The sequence below is a fragment of the Esox lucius genome, chromosome 23 (genome assembly GCF_011004845.1).
Source record: "Esox lucius isolate fEsoLuc1 chromosome 23, fEsoLuc1.pri, whole genome shotgun sequence".
In the NCBI taxonomy this organism is placed as follows: domain Eukaryota; kingdom Metazoa; phylum Chordata; class Actinopteri; order Esociformes; family Esocidae; genus Esox; species Esox lucius.
The window spans coordinates 17,249,213-17,265,257 of record NC_047591.1 but is presented as its reverse complement, the minus strand read 5'-3'; the positions used below and the strand labels follow the sequence as shown (position 1 = coordinate 17,265,257).

At 45.1% G+C, this 16,045-nt stretch overlaps 1 protein-coding gene across 1 annotated transcript in view; it reads left to right on the top strand.

The window, feature by feature from the left end:
* Positions 1-16,045, top strand: part of exoc4 (exocyst complex component 4) — a 123,364-nt gene that overhangs the window by 76,783 nt on the left and 30,536 nt on the right. The window contains exons 11-12 of the mRNA XM_013140204.4: positions 1,395-1,617; positions 15,430-15,566. Coding sequence (XP_012995658.3) covers positions 1,395-1,617; positions 15,430-15,566 — 360 coding nt within the window. The remainder of the gene's footprint in view (positions 1-1,394; positions 1,618-15,429; positions 15,567-16,045) is intronic.

Sequence of the window (16,045 nt, the reverse complement as noted above, 5' to 3'; positions counted from 1 at the left end):
AGTTTTTGTTGTCAGCGCTAATTACATTGTGAGTGAATTATGAGTATTTACTGGCGTTCGGCGGGTTTCAAACTCAAATCTAGAGTTCATTATAATTTTCACTTAGTAGCTTTAGCATAAAGCCACTGTGGGAATCGATGAGCAGTTTTTAGGAGGCCTCTCTCTCACACATCCACACCCACACTCACACACACACACACACACACACACACGGGTGTGCACACACACTACATACTCCCCTTGTTTCTATGCTGACTAATTGGCTGGCTGCAGTGCCGAGTGGAGAGGGTAAAGTGGATCTCTCGTGAACTCACGGTGATCCATCATCCAGTCCTAATGGTCCGGCCTGCTGCCGCTGGTCTCCATGGGTCTGCTAGGTCCTGGCTGTCCCTCAGCCTGCACTCCCCTACTAGGCCTGAGACAGATCTTTCTCCATAAACCTGCTGGCCCATTCTTTAGAAACCTAAAGCCCGGACACCCTGGTAATCTTCCCCGATTCCTTCCCTCCTCAAAACCTCCCTCCCTCCTTCCGTAGGCCAATCTCTGACAAGATCCGTCTACATCCACTGTGAAGGATTGATTCATTTGTGTGTGTTGAGTTGTTGAATACCTACTCAGTCTTGGGTGGTGGTGTGACGTGGAGTGTGACTGGGCCAGTTATTATCAGTGATTCCCTAACAGATTTTGGGGGTGGGCGGTGTTCTCCCCCAACATTGCTGTGGGACCCTATCTGACCTACCCAACACACCTTCATACCGGAGGAAGCCCATGTTTTGAAGTGCGCCCTCTGAGAAGTTGTCTTGAAAATGGAAGAAAAATGTGTTTGGATGTGGATATTCAACCACACACTGATCATTGATAACTAAACACCAGAAAATTGCTTTGAAACCATTCATGCAATTCAACATAAATGCAATTTGCTTTTGCAGCGGACGTTAGTAAATCATCCAGCCTTCCTTTAAGATTAGAAACTTAGTTACCAAACACAACCATATGGGTGTTTGGTAACACAGGCCAAGAGCAAAAGACCTATCTAAGCCCCTTTGAATGAAGATTTTACTTGCCCATGAGTCTGGAGGGGTTAAAATTAGACAACTTTCAGAGGGATGTACTTACTTTTTCAAATTGTATCTTGAGCTGTTTTTGTGGGCCTTAGCCCATGTGCGTTAATGCTGCCATGTTGTCTTAATATTTATTCCAAATTTGTTTGTAATATTGTAGTGCAGCGAATTTCATGACCTGATGTTATTCAGCTCTACCTAATCTGAATATATTCATGCCACCTTCTCTTGGGTACTCTGACATTTCCATAGACCTCCCAATAACCTTCTCTTTGTCCCCAGCTCCCCCCCTCCAGGTCGTGTAACGTTGCCTCAATGTTGCCCCTCTCATAGGTTCATCAACGAGACTGAGAAGAACATGGGCCCGGCCGGCCAGGCCAAGCAGTGCCAACTGCGGACCTTCCTGACCTACTACATCAACGACCTGTTCCTGAACCAGGTCCGCACAGAGATCAACAAGGAGATCGAGGCGGTCAGCAAGACTGCCGACCCGCTGAAAGCCCTGGCTAGTGCTGACACCATGAAGGTCCTGGGGGTGCAGAGACCACTGTTGCAGGTCAGTGGGGCCCGGTGCTTGGACCCACACACACATATACACCCACACACTTACCCACACACACACACTTACCCACACACATACACTCACACATTTACACACACACATACACTCACACATATACACGCACACATACAAATATATACACACATATACACACAGACATACACATTTCAGAGTCAGAGTCATTTGACATGCATATTCCCTATAGCATACGTTACAGAATTTGGTTAATGGATTGCAGTCAGATTTCTGCCGACGCGCATGATTATGCAGTTCTCCCCTGCTTGACAACCTGTTCACAGGTTTTTTTTATTTGAATGCCTAGGAACTAGTTTAGTTTCTTAGGTTTCCACAGCCCTTTCTCTCTGTCTCTCTCTCTGTCACTCCCTTTTCTGTCTCTCTGTCTCTCTCTCTTTCTGTCTCTGTCCACTTCTATTTTCTCTCCTTGTCTCTCTCTCTTTCTGTCTCTCTCCACTTCTATTTTCTTTCCTTGTCTCTCTCTTTCTGTCTGTCTGTCCCTCTCTCTCTCTTTCTGTCTCTTTCTCTCTCTGTCCACTTCTATTTTCTCTCCTTGTCTCTCTATCTTTCTCCCCATTTCTTGTTCACACAGTAATACTTGGCATCCGGCCATCCATCTCACATGATCATAATTGCGACAGAAATAGTTTGATTCTCCCTGACCCTGTAACAGCAGTAAATTGGATGTTATATAATAGACACACACACACACACAAACCCGATCGTTCTCTCCTCCCAAGGCCCGGTTTCCTCCAACACAGGAAGTGGGCCTATCATCTCCGTGGGTATGCTTTGTGCTCATCTGACTCCCTCCCAAATCACGTGAGACCAATTGCAAAGTGTTCCCTTTATCAGAAAACAGCAGCGCCTACGCATCTCTGTATGCAGTTAGTATCAACAAATATTCTGCCGCAGCGCAGCCATTAAGTCCGCATGCATGCTGGTATTCTTTCGCGTTGACCTTCAGTGTAATTATGTTGATTCTTTTTTCCTCATTGGCATGTCTACAGTATGTGCACACTTTTCAGGCTATAGTTATAGTTATGTGTATTTGTGTTTGTCTGTTTGCAAGTTCTTATGTATGCACCTGTCTTAGCACACCTTCCATAACGTGTGTGTGTGTGTGTGTGTGTGTGTGTGTGTGTGTGTGTGTGTGTGTGTGTGTGTGTGTGTGTGTGTGTGTGTGTGTGTGTGTGTGTGTGTGTGTGTGTGTGTGTGTGTGTGTGTGTGTGTGTGTGTGTGTGTGTGTGTGAGACAGGCCTTTCATTGTGAGAGAGTTGCGATAATTCATAACAGTGAGCGCCTGGCGCCTGGAGTTCACCGGCATTTGTTTACGATTATGACTTCTCTTTAACGAGGACTGCGGCATCTTGCTAATTACACGGCTAGGCTAATGAGCCAGTCTCCAGATAGCGGGAACTCCATAAAAAGCTCCTTTTGTTTGGGCTTTTGGCTTTTTTAATTACCCCAATCAGAGGCTTGCCTGCTCCTCCTGCCAGATACACAGATACACATACCCAGGGTTTAGGAGATTTTATTTGGGTTTCTTTATTTTTGGACAAATTGTTTACCTCCTTTGTCTGCCTTTCCTTATTTCTTCATATCACTGTATCCGTCGACAGCCCTTTCTCCTTTCTAAACGTACCCACAGATTCTGATTGAAAGCCGTCCTCAGAGGAGTCACCGTCAAGCCTTTGTTCTTAGAAGCAGAAAGTGAACTGGGTGAACGCGTGTGGAAGCACTTTCACCCACCTGCTCACCTTCTCCAGGCTCCCTGGCCACTTCCGGCAGTAGCAACCGAGGCCCTTCCCACAACCCCCGTCGGGGGTTTCGGTAGCGGCGCAGTCATGGCTGGAACCTGGATGGAGGTGATCAGCCTGGGGTTACAGAAGAGGACCTTAGATGGCTGTGCCACATGCAAGGCTGGTCTGAAAGACTTCAACGCAGGTCTGGTCCCACAGCTAGTTGCCCAAAATAGGACTCTTTTATATATTTATGGCCTCAAGTTAACACCAAAGCTGTCACAAGTGGATATCAAGTTATGGATGCTTATATATCACCACATAGAGACATTTTCTAGTCATTCTCATGCCAAATGTAAATATGTAGTGGGTCTGGGTTTGTCTGTCTGTCTGTATGTCTGTCTGTCTGTCTGTCTGTGTGCGCTTAGGCAAATGTGTGTTCCTCCAGGTGGCAGGCCATACAGCAGGTGTTCTGAGCGTGGGGCACTAGAGCCAATGGACTGTAGAGAGACATAGAGCTGTGTTCCTACACCACATTAAACACACTCAGCCCACTTTGGCTGTCATCCCGCAGGAAACAGCAGGGGGACCACATTCATGGGCGCACCTGCCATTCACACCACCACATTGCATGTTTGTGTGTGGTGTTCATTGGGTAGGAATGAGAACGGACCTTCATTTTTGGACCAACGTTTCTTCTTGAATGTATCCAGATAATTAATTATCACCTGAATAAAAGCTAGTCAGTGAAATAGTTTCAAAAATCCAAGAAAACTAAAATGGATGGGGGACCCGATAGCATACTCTCTCCTCATGGAGTACAGATCCACGTACCCAAGCACTGATACGTCCCAAACCATGGGTTGGGCCAAAGCCAGAATGCGCGTTTTGTATCTCAGCGACTCTGAGCTGTGTCAGGCAAAACCTTGATCCTCTGCTACCCTGGTGCTAATGGGCTGGCTTTGATGTCTGTTTAGGTGGGGGGGCTAGTGCAACACCCCAAGCCTGGGAATATAGACCTGATGCACACACATAAGGCCAACCAATGTCATTACATACAGTGACTTATGTTAAACGTCTTGCCAGTCGCTAGGCCCTAGTGGCATGCTACCGGAGTGTGTATGATGGATGTTGTGATATGAATATGCAACAGTATAGCTGCCAGTCAGTCAGGACACAAGCTCGGCTGTACAGTGCAATGGTGGTGTCTCTCCTCTTCCGCCTCTCTGCTCTCCTCTTCCTCCTCTCTGCTCTCTGCGATCCTCTTCCTCCTCTCTGCTCTCCTCTTCTTCCTCTCTCCACTCTGCTCTCCTCTTCCTCCTCTCGGCTCTCATGTTCCCTCTCTCTGCTCTCATGTTCCCTCTCTCTGCTCTCATGTTCCCTCTCTCTGCTCTCATGTTCCCTCTCTCTGCTCTCCTCTTCCTCCTCTCTGCTCTCCTCTTCCTCCTCTCTGCTCTCATGTTCCTCCTCTCGGCTCTCATGTTCCTCCTCTCGGCTCTCATGTTCCTCCTCTCGGCTCTCATGTTCCTCCTCTCGGCTCTCATGTTCCTCCTCTCGGCTCTCATGTTTCTCCTTTCCACATATTTCCGTGTTTCCTTTAAACCCCTTGCCAATGCCAAGGCTTTTTCGACCTCTCTCTTTCTTCCTCTACCCTCTTCATCTCTCTCTTTTGTATCTCTGTATCAGTTTCTCTCTCTTCATATGTCTCTCTCAGGTTAGTGGTGGATGCAGGGTGATGCTATCTGTCCACTGTTGTGGTTTTCCTCCCTGATTGATTCATTTAATTTGTCTCGTCTATCCAGCAGGGGAGGGGAAGTTGGTCAATTTACAGGCCAGCACTCGAGATTGGGTCCATTAATCTCTTTGATTGGGGTCCCTACACACGCACACAGACACACGCACACATGCACACAGACACACACACGCACCTGCCATTTTGTTGAAGCCACCACTGTGTCATATCCAGTCATTACTGCTGTTTTGTTGTGACTTTACGTCAGTGTCTCATGACTCAGTGCGCTTGTGTTCTGTGTATTCTGGGCAAGCCGAGGCCAAACCAAAGCCACAATCACATTAAACAACCAATCCAGCCTATTTGTTCTCACTCAGGCTGATGTTAAGTGCTATTCAGATTTGTTACTAGCCATTCTAGAGAACGGTCTCCGGTACTGGGTCCCATTTTCATGTTGGGCACTTCTTTTGAAGGAGGTTCGTCGAAATACTCTTTAGGCCCGTAGGTTTGCCATTTAGGACGCTGGCCAGACATACAGTGGTTGGAGGGTGTTTGTGTTAACCTCTTGACTGGGGCTGAATGGAGCGCTGATTGTATTTGGCGGCGGCGTTTGCCTGGAGTGCGCCGTGAATTGCAGATGTGTTCATCCGCCAATCGTCTGCTAATGAAGTTGACCTTTTTAATTCCCCGCGTTTATTTACATACACACGTAATGGGAAAGCAAACATCCGTACATATGCTGTCCAGTAGACCCACACACATACAAACACAACAGCCTGATATTGTTCACCCTCCTGGGTTGGCAGGAAACTCCACTCTGTTGCACCTTATACACGCGCACATCCACACACATACTCTATGCATTGGCTGTTCTGATGTGTACGAGCAAATGAGATTCCAGAGTAAAACGCTGGGGCTCCCAATGTAATTCTAACACAAAAGGCCTGTGTGAAATAAAACAATACATTTTAATGTGGATTCCATTTACCCAAATGTTGTTTGGAATGTGACGCTCCATTACCTTTCAGGAAATAGCTTGTGACTGAGCAACTCTTGGTGTATATTACTGCAGTTAAAGACTATCAAGGGATTTTGCACCCAATAAAACTTACCCTGAACCTTAGAAATTTGTGATGTAACCCCCCACCCAAAAAGAAAACACTCAGTTTGACAAAGCTTGGTAATCCGGTATGTTTGTGCAGATGTGTGTATGATCTGTGTGTGTGTTGTGTTTGTGTGTGTGTGTGTGAATAAGACCCTTTGGCCTGAGGTAGTTTAGTTTCTCGTGTCACTGCTGAAGGATGGTGTGTATCGGAGGAATGGACACTAATCTTTGCCTTCAGACAGACGAGTAGTTGAGTTGAAATGTCAGACATCCCCAGAAATGGCATTCAGGGTTGCACCAGTAATAGTTGAATAAAAACCTTTTGTTTGCATGTAGCTGTCTGCACTTGTCAACTGCTTTGACTGCTGCGATGTGTGGATAATTAGCACCGTACATTTCGGGAACTGTAGCATCAGCGCCAAAATATGTGTTTTCCAGGCCAGATGTTCAACAGAGACTTTTCTGTCTGTCTTTTGGTTCTACAAAGCTGTGTACAGGTATATCAGTTACATTCCGTAATCAACTAATTGGATTAATTTTTGTACCCTGCGATTAATTATGCATTTTATTATTATTTTCTTATCTATGATGTAGGGCTGGCAATTGCCAGGAACCTCAAGATATGATATTATCGCTGTAGTTAAGTGGCAGTATAATGTGCATTGCAATATTCAGTAATCAGTAGCCTTTCAGGCTACTTTAATTTTATAGCTATAGTTGATTGTCCAAACATTGCTCCATATGTCTCCAATGGTATTGGTCCTTCATGGAATTGAATGTTTTGGAGAAAAAAAACAAGTTCCTTATTAAAAAAGATGACCAGGTTTTTTATTAAAACACTTGCGCAGAAGAGCCCACATATGTCAAATCAATGCAATATTTTGTGAAAGTGAAATACCCGATAGGTCACTGTATAGACACTATTTCCCCACCACTATTTCCCCACCACACTGCCCTGGAGACAGCTTCTGTTAGGAGCCCGCCACCAAGTCACAGAGCTGGCACCGAATCCTGCTTTGGAATGGATCACAGTGAACGAGTCGAACTGACAGCGACCATGAACACAATTCACTCTGGAAAGATTTATAATGACTCTGGAGTCATTGCATAGCCACATTAAAAGGTTCCACATTTTGACTATTAAAAGGCATTTTGTACACACAGCAGAGAGCCCCTGTATGTTATAGTATATAATTCACACACTGATATCCTTCCTAATATCTATTTCATTGCCTTTAGTGGAGAGGGGTGTTTTCCACTCTGCGCGTCATTAAGTCCATATGGAACAATTTTAGAGTTGCCTCACACACACACACACACACACACACACACACACACACACACACACAACCCAGCTGAGTGAACATCTCTATCTATCTGTACTCTGATCACCCAACCCAGTGGTTGCCATGGGCGATGCTTTCTGTGGGTTGGTTTAAACCCCGCCTCTCCCTCAGAGCATAATGATGCGACCATCTCCATCACCATGGTACCCCCCCCCCCCAGGAGATAGAAGGTGGGGAAGAGGGTGATTAGGAGGTGTGACGTCCACCAACTGTCTGGAAGGAGACTACAACACCTGGGTAACACTACAGATTAGTTGCAGGGTGGAGACTCATAACTCTCTGTCTGTTGCCTGGCTGTTGCCTGTCTGTTGCCTGTCTGTTGCCTGTCTGTTGCCTGTCTGCTGGAGAGCCATCTGTTAGAGATTCGGATGTAATCACCTAGCGTTCATGACGATAGCCGCCATGGTGATTGTGATGGTGATGATGGTCTTCACCCACCCTCGCATAGAGCCATCTCCTTTGATGTTTCACAACGCCACCCCCCTGTGGACACTCGTCCCATCTACACATGGAAGTTTTCCTGTTGTTAGCATATCACGCCCACAGATTAGCCAAGCCTTTCCAGAAATGCATGCAGGATATGAACATAGGAGAATAAATTCCTCAGCATTCTGTCCTTAGTTTTGGTATCACCCAGTCAGTGCAGAAAGATATTGAAAACACTCACGGTGGCTGCTCATCGGCTATGATCTGCACTTTAACTCGCCAAAGGGGCATTTGATTGGACTTGATCGGAGGTGACAGCTAGTGAAGCCTATTATTCTTTTATTTTTTTACTTGTGATATCCAATATGCCAACAATAAATAAGAAGAAATGAAACGACTGAAATTACTATATGTTATCTTTTTGGGGACCTCAACAATTATTGCTTTTTAAAATACAATGTTTCATAATCCCCAAGTAGGGCTGCACGATATATCATTTCAGCATCGACATTGCAATTTATGCATCCGCAATAGTCACATCGCAGAACGTGCGATTTAGTAAGGTAAACATATCAGTCTATATATATTTTTTATGTTAGATTAATGTTAGATTAGCATTATATCTGTCTGATATAACTTATGGGCTATTAGATACACAGTTTATTATTATTATTATTTTAAACATTAAGTTTGTTGCTGTGCGTGGTTGACATGCAGGCTCTGCTTGCACGTGACGAAATGATGAGCGAGCAACCGGCAGAAAAGACCGAGATGGAGAATTCCGTATGTATGTAATGCCATCACGCAACTATTTTTCTCAAGTTGCCATCCCAGAGCTGTATGAGAAATGTAAGGCACAAGTTGTAACAGAGCTGTCACAAGTGGAATATTATTTAGCAACAACGGACTTGTGGTCCAGCTGGACAACGGAGCCCTACATAAGTCTGACCGTACACTTTATTAATGAGGACTTGAAAAGTCGCTGTTTGCAAACTGCATTTTCCCAGAGGATCATACAAGTGAGAACATCGCAACAGGGATGAGAGACGCTCTAGCTGATTGGGGCCTAGATGAGAGTTGTCTAGTCTGTATTACAACAGACATGCCGCGAACATGGTGAAGGCTGACGCCCTGAACAAGTGGACCAGATTGCAGTGCTTTGGCCACAGACTGCATCTTGCAGTTGGTAAGTTATGCCCAGTTGCGCATTCTATTTTACTACTGTTGCTATTGCTATACTGTTATTGTTACAAATTATGACCTAGCAACCTGTTCTGAACTATAACAATTTTCATAGGTTTCATATATTTTTATTGTTATTATAGGATGGGGCTGAGGAAGAATGAAGGATACAGACTGTCAGGTTGATAGCCAAATCTCTGAATGACAGGGCTGATATCCTATGGCATTAATGTTTCATATCTATATATCTCTGCTATCTTTTTATGTTTAAATGTTGCATTTGTTTACAATAACAAACAATGGAATTAAATGCATCTATATTTTGGGTTATCATTAAGTAAAATAGTTAGTGCTAAACTCATGACATATGTTATATGAGAATTAATGTGTTTTATTATAGGTCTTTAAAACATAAAGAAAGCATGCTGAAAATTGTATCTGTAAATAACAAATTGTGAGCAATTTATTATTATAAATCATTTATTAAAGTAAATGTATTAAATGTGTATACAAAAAAGTACTTTATTTTGTCTTCATTTTTTCCCTTAGAAAATGCAGTGAAAAAGGATGGACGCATTGATCGTGCTGCAGGTGTCTGCAATAAGCTGGTGGGTCACTTCTCTTACAGCTGGAAGGCCAGAAGTGCTCTTGAAAGAGCCCAGAAGGAACTCAATCTACCTTCACATTCCCTCATATCTGAATGCCAAACAAGATGGGTTCCAGACAGAAGATGATCAGCAGGATACTAGAGCAGCAGAAGGCTATAACTCAGGTCCTGTCTGAGGACAGGAAGACACAGCATCTAATTCCAACCTGGCAAGATATGAATGTCCTGGAATCTGTCAGTGAGTCACTGGGCCCACTGCTGCACTTCACAGATGCACTCTCAGGAGAAGACTATATGTGAAGCCAGTTCTTTACCTCTTCAACACTTCAATGCTGCTAATACAAGAGGGAGACACAGACTTGACCAAGACCTTGAAAACTGAGATGTTGCACTACATCAATGAGAAATATAGAGATAAAGCTTCTCAGGAGCTGCTAGATGCAGCTTCTTGTTTGGACCTCCGGTTCAAAATGGACTTCATCAGTGAAGACAACAAGCCCCAAGTCGAAGCCAGAGTGGCATCAGACATGATGGAATCCCAGGAGGAGACGTCAAGCAGCAGCACTGAAGTGGAGCCTGAAGTTGCTGATACGTCCCAAGCAAAGAAAGGAAGTTTCTTTAAACAGAACGGAGCTACAGCGAAGGGTGATTCCTCTCTGACCCACAAGGATGCTTTGGAAGCAGAATTAAACAACTACCTGCGAACACCTTCCATAGACAAAGAGGAAGATCCACCTGCATGGTGGAAAACACATAGAGGAAGCTTTCCACATCTCGCCATGGTTGCCTGCAAGTATCTATCCATTCCCGTTCCCCCTCAGAAAGGCTTTTCAGTACAGAGTGGAAACATTGTCACTTGCCAACGGTCATGTCTCAAGCCTGTAATGGTGATTAGACTGGTGTTCTGGGCCAAAAACCTTCAAGTTTGAGTGAGCAATGTATACATGTTTAAAGTCAAGTTATTATATTTGAATAGAATTTAGATGTACTATATTATTCTACAGTTGTGAGCAATTTATTTATTTTACTAGGTGCTTTGTTTAGAAAGAAACCAGATTTTATACAGCTAAAAAGTTTAATTTAATCGGCATTTGTCTAGCCATGATGATCAACTTTGTTTTCCTTTGGCACTAATGCTAAGAAAAGTTTATTTTAAAAACCAAAGTTTGTTAAATACAATGGTTCTGTGTTGATATTTGTTATTCATGTTAAGTTCATTGGTATTTATTAGTTAGGTTTTGCTTTTGTTATTACAAATTTTGTTTATTAACGCATTTTGTAAATCACTCAGGATTGGTGTAAAGCTGCTCTTTTAGATTAAAAGATATGTTTCTATTTTCAAAAAGGAGGTTTGTAATTGAATTTGTAATGTAATAAAATGTTAAATGACTTTTTGATTAGACTTTTTCGTTAATTCCCTATTCCCTATTTTATTTAAATTTTCCATGAAGATGCAGTTCCCTATAAAATCATCCCAATCATTCTAGAATAATAAATTATTCTCAAATAGAGCTTTTCAAGTCTTCTGTATTTTTTCATATCGCAATATATATCGCAGTAAAACAAAACATTGCAATGTCAGTTATTTCCAATATCGTGCAACCCAAACCTTACCCTGAACCGAATCCTCAAATCATAATCTTAACCCTGAATCTAATATCTAACCCTAATTCCAAGTAACCCTTTTCCTTTTGGTGACCAGGGAAATGAACCGTCAACATTTAATCCCCACATACACAGACACATGGGTTTTTAAGCTTTTCTCTCCACTTAAATTGCAGCAGTGCCCAACATGCCTTCTGCCAGCATGCAAGTGTTTTCATGTAGAAGTGCTGTGTGGGCACTTTTGTTCTTTTGACCGCATTCATCTACACACGTGACCAAACGCACAAAACCTCATGCTCAAAAACACACACACACACACACGTAAGCACAGACACACCAACAAACACAGACTAAGAGAATCTAGCCTTTGAGAGGAAACACGCATGCAGCCAGCCAGTCTCTGGAGCAAAGGTAGTCGCGCATTAGTCACATTCGCTAGGAGAGCATCTGGCAGATCATTCATCAACGTCAGCGCGGCCTGACCTCAGATCTTTGGGACTCCCTCCGCACGCCCTGGACAGCGCACATGCTGCCACTACTGCAGCGCGCACGCGTGTGTTTGTCTGTGTGTGTGTGTTTTTATAACCCTGGGCAGCGGACGTTAATGTGAGGTCACACAATTCACGGCCGTCATGAGAGTCACCGCTTCGGGTCGGCGATCTGAGTGACGTGGCGGAACGCACAGGGTTAAACGCTCCGACCCTCCCGATAGGAGTGGGGGATTAATGGGGAAAGCCCATGACCCGTTTCGAGGTCCTGACTGGATGTCTGGATGTCTGTTTGGTGCAACCAGAGAGCTGTAAAGGGCTTATAACAGTGGAATGAATTCCATGTAAATTCGGTATCGGGAGTGAAACTGTGGAAACCCTGTGGTCTTTGTTACCGTCGGTTATTGTTATTATACTTCTGCATTTCCAGCACCACGTGACCAATTTTGGACTATACAGTGTTGCCGCATGACTGGATCTCTTGATTATGTTTCAATTTGACCACATGGGCCACAATTGAACTGGAGAAAACTACGGACATATGGCACTTATCAGTTACTCAGGTTTAAAAGCAGTGCAATAAGGCTGATTGTTGCTGAATACTGAACCCCACCCAACTCTGGGAAGCTTCAATTTTATTTTAATTCTTTTGACAGACCATTTTCACCTATTTGGTAAGATTAGGCCTAGTTAGAGGGCCTTTAAAAAGGAACATTACGGCTTTTAGTTCTTCTGCCTGTTTCAGTCAACACGCTGTCTGTCCTATTTGGAAGGGTTTAGAAAAGCCAATAACTGCTATTAGCACTAGATCTGGCATTTCTACGGCAATGCCTCTGCATTAACGGCAGTAGCAGTCTGAGTGCTCGCCGTGCTTTGTTCATCATTGCCTTGGCTTTCACGCACTCCGGCGGAATATACTGGTAAATCCCTGAATTTCTGTAACCATTTTATGTAGCGCCAATAAAACAGCCTTTCAGATGGTCGCAGACACGAGAGAGAAGTGCAAAGTGCAAGCCAGACACCTTTCAGCGGGAATGTGTGTGCGCATGGGTTTTAACTTGAGGCATTTGGTTGATTAATGAGTGAGAGAGCAGGGTTACTATGGGTGGTGTAATGCTTAAAACCGGAGTGTTTGTGAAACGAGAGGAATGTTTTTCCATAGCCTTGAGGGAGGAACTTCTCCAGGCCAAAGAATGCGTCGCATCTTCTCCTCTTGTGACAGTTAAATGAGATGGGGAGAGGTCGTCCCGTTTGTTAGAACCCCTGTGAATTCGCTCTTTTTGTTTCTCGCTCACATACTCTCTCTCTCTCCCTCCGTCCCTCTCCCCCCATCTCTCTCACGCTCTTTTTCTCCCTTACTCTCTCCTTCTCCCAATCCGCGGGCCTTGATTACTTTTTAATGATTTCTGCTGCAAATACAAATGGCTGTGGTTAAATGGCAAAATAAGACAAGTTTAGTCGAGCGAGGGCCAGCACATTTTGTTCAAGAGTAATGGATCTGGTTTGCCCACCCAGTTTCCGAATCGCTCATATCAAGCCTCGCTGTCTTCTAGTGGTCCGTGTGCTTGCCATCATGCCTGCCTCTCTGCGTGTGGCAGACACATGCTACGCTGGGTCAGCGCTGGTCTGTCAGGCAGGCACGGGGCCGTGATCAGTGGGACATGGGGGTGGCCCCCTGGCGGAGTTCCATGACTGGGACCAGCCTGGTGGAGCTCTCGCTCCAAGCCTCACCGGTGAGGATCGTTACCCACTCCAGCAGGGAGGGAGTGGGCCCGGGGGCCCAGCCAGCTTGGGGTCCTTTTTAATATGGGAACATAAATAGGAAGCACAGCCTAATGCTTCGTTGTACCCGTGGAAATACAACCACATTTTTAGAAACTAGGGGAAATCACTATGGTATTAACATGATCATTATGGTGTGAAAAAACATGAACATATGAGACCAGGGTTCAATATCCGTCTCCACCCTTCACCTCTGTGTCTCCAGTTCACCTGGCTCCCTCTGACCAGGCTATAAGTGTCAATTATAGCCTGGGGTGTAGAATTAGTAAGCAGTGACTGCCTAGTCTCCTGACATTTCTTATATAAAAATGTCTGCAACCAAATCCAAATATTGTAATGAATAGGTTGACATTTAGGTTCCTCGTATGTAAATGTAATGTTTCAAAAAAGGTTCTGTGTACTAGCCTACTCCGGTACTGCCGACGCAATTGCTATGACTGATGCACATTTTGCAAGTTTATTTCTCGTTACACATTAACAACTGCGTTATTGGCAATGAAAAGGACGGTTCCCTCCGTAATTGGGATTACATATGTTAAGTAATTTCCTCCTTGGGTAGGAGAGAGTGGACTGTCCAACAGTCAACCACGGACTTTGTTTTACAAGAATCACAAGGATTATGCTCTAATGTTTTGCCACAAAAAATAGTATTTTGAGTTACAATAGTATTTTGAGTTACATTTAATTCATTAATCAGGCACTCCAATCCAGAGTTTTGTACTCACTCACCAGTACGACCATTGCGTAATCTTACAGTGAAACATATCGGCCGAACTAGCGGATTTAATGTAAATTCCACTCACATGGACGGTCCGGTGGGCAACATACTCTACCGGCCAGTCGACCGAGCTTCGTTCAGGCCCACGGCGTCCTCTGCGTCGGTAGCGCAAACACACGTTAGCGTCTCTGCTCTCGTCCTGCCATTTGTAACGCTACCGTGGCTAATCTGTAATGACTGCTGTCAGAGCTCTGGTTGTGCGTGTAGGCATAGGTACTGACACACTCATGTGATCAACCCCCCCCACACACACACACACACAGGGACACACACACACCTCCCCAATCTGCCAGTGCTCTGACACGCCAGTATATCGTTGACAATGACAAGCTCCCGACAGCATCAGTCACTCCTCTCCGTGGCCGGTGAATATGAAGTCATTGCATTAGATTTGCTGCCCGCTGCCGTTCCACATCGGACAGGAGAGACCTGACAGTCGTCCCCCCCCCCCGCCCCCGCCCCCCCCCGCTCCTCAGCGGCCCGCGTGACACCGCCTCAGGAGCCCTGTAATCTTCCGCTCCCCTTCTAGTGGCTGTGACGAGAGAGGGCGCGGGCCAATTTGCGCCCTGCGTTTCGAGGCCGTGGCCCGGGTCAGATTGAGTGTAGTGGATGGGGTGTCATTTGGCAGGTGGTCGCATGCGTCTTGTTAAGTGAGGACGAGGAAGTGGGTGGTCTTGATTGTCTGAATTGCAGGGGACAGTCGTCGTGACGTGGTGGGATCAGAGCAGAGGCCTCGCTGACACAACGGTTGTGTGGTTAAAATTGGATATGTGTCATGCTGGATGTGGGGGGGGGGCAGGGTCCGGACGTCTGTATTGAGTCAACCCACAACACGTTGATTTTTATGTTTAATTTTGACAGCTGTTAACTACTAAAGTTCCAAACGTGAACTCGTTCTTTGTCCGCGTGTGGAAGAAACCTTCGTAAAGAGATGTGTTATTTCTACCTGAAGTGAACTATTAACTTAGGAGCCCTTGATTTCTCTGTGTCCTCCCCAGAGCACGGTGGTGGTGGAGAAGTCCATCCAGGACCTAATGGACCTCATGCAGGACCTGAGTGCCTACTCCAACCAGTTCCTGGAGATGGTCTGTGACAAACTGAAGGAGTACAAGGAGATCTGCAACACAGCATACAGGTAAGAGCAGGACTGGGTCATGTCCAGAGCAAAAAGATTTCCAGTTGCTTTGCTGTGGTTTTTTGTCAATGAGAAGCCCCAGACTCCTAAATACCAGAATTACTCCTAAATACCAGAATTACTCCTAAATACCAGAATTACTCCTAAATACCAGAATTACTCCTAAATACCAGAATTACTCCTAAACACCAGAATTGCACACTGATACCCAAGGCTGTTCAGGTGTGAAACAAGGGGCTGGTGTTTTAGGGCTCAGTGTGGCCAAATGGGCTGCCCACTTTCAAAAGGTTTGCCCAGCGGCTCCACCCCAGCAGCTACCAGGTCAACAAGGTGGTCATGTCTGGGAGGTACAAGCCCCTACATGCAGCTAATACCAATGTGGGCGACAGATTCTAGCCTCCCACCAGGCTGAAGACCGTCGCTGAATATGCCCTGGAGTGACTCCCACGAAGTTAGATGAGGTCATTAACACCTGGCCA